We start from the raw sequence: 5,115 nt of genomic DNA on the forward strand, positions 1-5,115 counted from the left end.
CGCGGCGGTGACGGAGTCGGGCCATGGCCGGGGTCCGCAGGCTGGCGCTGGAGGAGGCCCTGGCGCTGGGGCCTGGCTGGCGGCACGCGTGCCACGCGCTGCTCTACGCGCCGGACCCGGGGCTGCTTTTCGGCCGCATCCCGCTCCGTTACGNCTTCCCTCTCCCGCAGATGCAGATGCGCTTTGACGGGCGCCTCGGCTTTCCCGGAGGCTTTGTCAACTTAAAGGACACCAGTCTGGAGGCCGGGCTGAACCGCGAGCTGATCGAGGAGCTGGGCGAGGCCGTGGCCGACTTCCGCGTGGAGCGCGCCGACTACCGCAGCTCGCACGCCGGGTCCGCGCCGCAGGTCGTGGCCCACTTTTACGCCAAGCGCCTGACGCTCCAGCAGCTGGTTGCGGTGGAGATGGGCGCCCCACGCGCCAAGGACCACGGGCTGGAGGTGGGGCCGGCCCGAGAACGCCAGCCCCATCGCCTGCCTGCCCCCGAAAGCAGCCCCCCCACTTTCCTGGAGTAGCCGGGGTCTTGGGCTTCTTTCATCTGGTTGACTACCGCAGCCAACGCAGTCTCCCCCTTTTTACTGACCTCCGCAGTTGTTTTTCTGGAACACATCTATCCAAGACTCTCTTCTCCCCATAGATTTGGTCAAGCCTTCCACCCTAGGCCCATGATTTTCTTGGGTAGAAGATGTGGCCCGATACTTTGTGGGGAAACCTTTGTCATTAGGCTAGGGGAGTAGGGGGACAGATTGTGTATAGAGATGATTCTCAGACTTGGGCAGGTATCAGAATCATCTGGGAGGCTTATTACTGACCCCACTTTCAGGATCTCTGGGTCAGTGGGGGAGAGAGAAAAGGACCTGAGAATTTGCATTTTTCAGAAGTTCCTCAGTGGTGCTGAAATGGCTGGTCTGGTGTATTTTTGAGAACTACTTGGTGTAGGGCCAAGCGTGCATCCTGGAGGCAAGAGCCGCCAAGAGTTTAGTGATGTAGGAAGGATTAGCATTTATGAAGCTGAGTGGCAAGACTTGTGTCTTTTGTAGGTAGAGAGGTGGGTGGGCCCACAAGGTATAAGGTGTAAGTCCTCAGGCCTGGTTCTGCTGCACTGATAAGAGGTGAGGCCTCTCATCTGGAAAGATCTGTCTAGGATGAGCCACCTGTCTCATCATCACCTGTCTCCTTCCTTTCACAGGTGCTAGGCCTGGTACGTGTGCCTCTCTACACCCTGCGGGATGGTGTGGGAGGCCTGCCTGCCTTCCTGGAGAATTCCTTTATTGGAACTGCACGGGAGCAGCTGCTAGAAGCCATCCAGGATTTAGAACTGGTGGAATCTGGCTCTCTTACAGCCCGTAAGATCTCCTTACCTCGCCAGAGGCAGCCCTCCATGGGCCCACGGCACCTGAGATGAGAACCTTGGTACTAGGGAAGGGAGGCAGGGACAGGGAAAGCTTTCTCTTCTGGGCCTGGGTCTGACAGATGATAATAGATTAAGAGAACTATGTGCAGTATATTTGAGCAGAGCCCCCACCCACCCCTGCAACTCAACATCTGGAGCAAAACTGCAGCTCATCTCGGCCACCTGGCACCTTCTCAGAGCCTGCCTCCTCTCCGTACGTTTGCACACACACGGCATGGCAGGCCCCAGACATATGAATGTACAGCCTGTGCCCGCACACGAGCTCACTCCTACCTGTAACCCGCCACTTGCAGTTTAAGCAGGACGTGGCGTGTGTGGGGCCTAGCTTGTCCTCCATGGGGAGGGGCTTCTGAACCGGGGGAACATTTCTTCCCACACTCCTACATGGCTGTTCTCCAGGGTCTGGTCCAGCCCATGCTTGCTGGGGAGGACAGAGAAACAGAGGACCCTTTCCCCACGTTGAAAATGGTCACATCCTTGCCTGGGTGTTGGTAGAAGCAATATACCCCTGAAAGGTGGGACAGGGTCCTAACCAACGTCCTGCCCTCTAATGAAACTTAGTGGAAGGGGTGAGAGAAATGGCTTGGTCTCCTTGGATTGACCTTGAACTTGAGACTTCTGCGTCCTGGCATATCTCCTCCAGAGCTGTCATCTGGGATGCTTTACACTGGGAACATCAGAAGGGAAGCGACCCAGCCCTGGTCTAGCCCTGACTTACAGCTGAAGGGCTTATAGCTGAGCCTCAAAGCCCTTCAGTTTTTTCAGTGAAGACTCTGTATGAGGTATTACAGATCTAGCGATGAGAGAGCCATAGCTCTTGCACTCCACAGGGTTAAAGGGCTAAAATGGCAAATATTGCAGGCTTTGTGAACTATATTATCTTTGTAGCGTCTGTTCAGCACTTCGTTTCAGAGGTAGCAATGAGCAATACATAGTGAGCATAACTGTGTTCCAATAAAACTTTCTTTATAAAAGTAGGTGTCCAGCCTGAGGGCAGTAGTGTGCCAATGCTTGCTCTAGAGAGGAAGATAAGTAATCTATTTAATTATGATGCTCATTTACTTGCTTCATGTATGTCAGTGTTGAGAAGGAAATAAAAGATTGATACAGGTCTCGCCTTGATATTTTCTACTTTTCACCAGGGTGGTCTGGAAGGGCCCTCCATGAAGAGCATTTAAACTGAAGGATAAGAAGGAAATACCAGGTAGGAGCATGGGAAGGGTATTCTAGGTATTCCAGGGAGTAGCATGTGTTAAGCTTCTGAAGAAGAATCTTGGCAACTTATCCCACAGCAAGGGTAGGGGGATTAAACTCTACTTCTCAACTGGGGCGGCAGATGGATAAGCAAGGAATTTGCAGTCATCTTTGATTTACCAGAGCATAGTCTAGAAATGATAAACGGCTGGTGTAATGAGGCTGCAGGAAGCAAGGGGAGAGGACGCAGGAGCGGCAGGCTGGAGCCAGATGGCACAGGGCCTCACAAGGCAGGGCCAGGGCTGGTGGTGTGTGCAGCGTGGCCTGGAAGGGGGTAGGAGAGGGAGGCAGGGACGGGAGGCTGCCACAGCAGCTCACGTGGGAGACGGTGGTGGTCTGAGCCACGGTGGTAGAGGGGGTGGGGAGAAGTGGATGCCTTCCAGAGAAGTGCTGGTGACCTTGACAGGCCCTCTGATGGACCGGATGTGGAGTGAAGTGAGAGAGTAGAGGATTCAAAGATGACTTTTACGTTTGTGTCTTAAGTTGTGCAAGTTGTGGATGGAAGGAAAGCCTGGGTGGAGGCGTAGAAGGTTTTGCAGGGGACAGAATCAAGATCATTCTGGGCCTCTTGAGACATAAATTTGTGAGCCCTCTGCCTAAAGATGGTATAGCAGTTTATCAGATGAGGTCAGGCAGGGAGAGAAAAAAAGAAGAGGGCTCAGGACGAGGCCGTGAGGAAGCCTAGGCCTGGGGCTCGGGAGGAGGGGAGGAGGGGCAGCACATACCGAAGAGGGCCAGGAGCAGAAGCTGCTTTAAGAAAGTGAACTCTGCCAAGGGCTTATGAGAGTTTTAGTAAAATAAGGGGCAGAACTACCCACCGGATTTGGTAGCAGGAGGTTTTTGATGACTGGTGGGAGCACCTTCAGGCAGAGGTGGGAGGGGAGTGGCAGGCAGACCAGAGTTGGGCGGGAGACTGGACGAAGGGAGAATCTGGTCCTGAAGGGCTATGGAGAAATGGTCCCATAGCTGGAGAGGACTGCGGGCTCGGGCGGAGTGGTCACGGCACGGATGGAGCAGGGGCGTGATGGGAATGTTCCAGGAAGAGGAAGGCAGTGCGCCCGCAGTCCTTGAACAGAGAGGAGGGATGGGCCATCCCATAGGAGGGGGGACAGTCCTGAGGCATCACTTGGCTCAAGGAGAAGAAGGGGCAAGGGTAGAGGATGAGAAGGCTAAATTAGTGGTGGGACAACGGAGTTTGACTTTCTTAGGGAAATGAAGTGAGATTGATCAGCTGGATATGGGTGATGTTCTCAGCAGGGAGGAAGTAGTCCTTCATCGCGGCAGGAACAGCAAGTTGATGGCGCCTGGGAGGCTCAGTTGGTTAAGTGTCTGACTTCAGCTCAGATCATGATCTCCCGGTTTGTGATTTCAGGCTCCATGTCAGGCTCTGTGCTGACAGCTCAGAGCCTGGAGCCTGCTTCGGATTCAGTGTCTCCCTCCTTCTCTGCCCCTCCCCTGCTTGTGCTCTGTCTGTCTCTCAAAAATAAACAAACATTTAAAACCTTTTTTTTTAGGGGCGCCTGGGTGGCTTAGTCGGTTAAGCGTCCGACTTTCACTTAGGTCATGATCTTGCGGTTCGTGAGTTCGGGCCCCGTGTCGGGCTCTGTGCTGACTGCCAGCTCAGAGCCTGGAGCCTGTTTCAGTCTGTGACTCCCTCTCTCTCTGACCCTCCCCTGTTCACACTCTCTCTCTCTCTCTCTCTCTCTCTCTCTCTCCTAGAAATAAATAAAACATTAAAAAAAAAAACATTTTTTTTAAAAAGCAAGTTGATGAAAGAAACAGCAGAAGGGTGGGGCCAGGTTGAGCCATGAATCCGTTTAGAGTAGGAATCTAGGCCCTCAGATGTGTGGGGCATCAGGGGGAGGGGGAGTCTGCATGCATACACGCTTTCCCACCCTCTGTGTTCAGCAGCTAGGGTAAAGCCACTTGTGCTGAGCTCGGGTTTTACAGAGGAGCACAAAGAAGGGAGGGGGAAGGTGGTTAAGATGACATGCGTGAGAGAAACCGTACTGATGCGCTGTGGGGTAAGAGATTTAATCTGGAGACAAAGGGAAGTGAAGACAGGTGACTTCAGGGAGATTAACATATAAGAGGTCTCAGTGGTGCAGGACTCCCAACATGGGGTGTGGTGGGAGGTGTATTTGAGCACAAGAGAGAGGTTTTTGAAATTGAGAGAGCCATCACAAGTAAAGTCAGGGTCCATGTGAAGAAGCAAGACTGACAATTGTTGGAGAAGCTAGTGTGAACCAGGAGCCACCGCCCTCAGTGAACAACAGGAGTGACCTAAAGGCCAGTGACAGCTGCCAGGAGGGGACAGGAGGCATGACAGGGCAAGAGGAGCCTCCAAGGAAATGGGCTTTTGCACAACGAAGGGGTGAGTAGTGGTCTGGAGAGGCGGCGGAAAGCAATGTGGGTCCCATGAAGGTTCTTGGCCTTGGAAGGGGGGG

The 5,115-nt window shown here is 53.6% G+C and overlaps 1 protein-coding gene across 2 annotated transcripts; it reads left to right on the forward strand.

The window, feature by feature from the left end:
• NUDT16 (nudix hydrolase 16) lies at positions 1–2,526 on the forward strand. Of its 2 annotated transcripts, XM_077752277.1 has the most exons (3): positions 158–440; positions 1,190–1,300; positions 1,372–2,526. In XM_077752277.1, exons 1-3 carry the CDS (start codon positions 171–173, stop codon positions 1,468–1,470), a joined length of 480 nt encoding a protein of 159 aa, XP_077608403.1. In that variant the 5' UTR covers positions 158–170; the 3' UTR covers positions 1,471–2,526. The 2 variants fall into 2 exon arrangements, with proteins under 2 accessions (XP_077608402.1, XP_077608403.1); XM_077752276.1 differs by having other exon boundaries at positions 1–440; positions 1,190–2,526.
• Positions 2,527–5,115: the final 2,589 nt, after the last annotated feature.

Source organism: Crocuta crocuta, unplaced genomic scaffold (genome assembly GCF_008692635.1).
Source record: "Crocuta crocuta isolate KB4526 unplaced genomic scaffold, BGI_CrCroc_1.0 scaffold580, whole genome shotgun sequence".
NCBI lineage: Eukaryota > Metazoa > Chordata > Mammalia > Carnivora > Hyaenidae > Crocuta > Crocuta crocuta.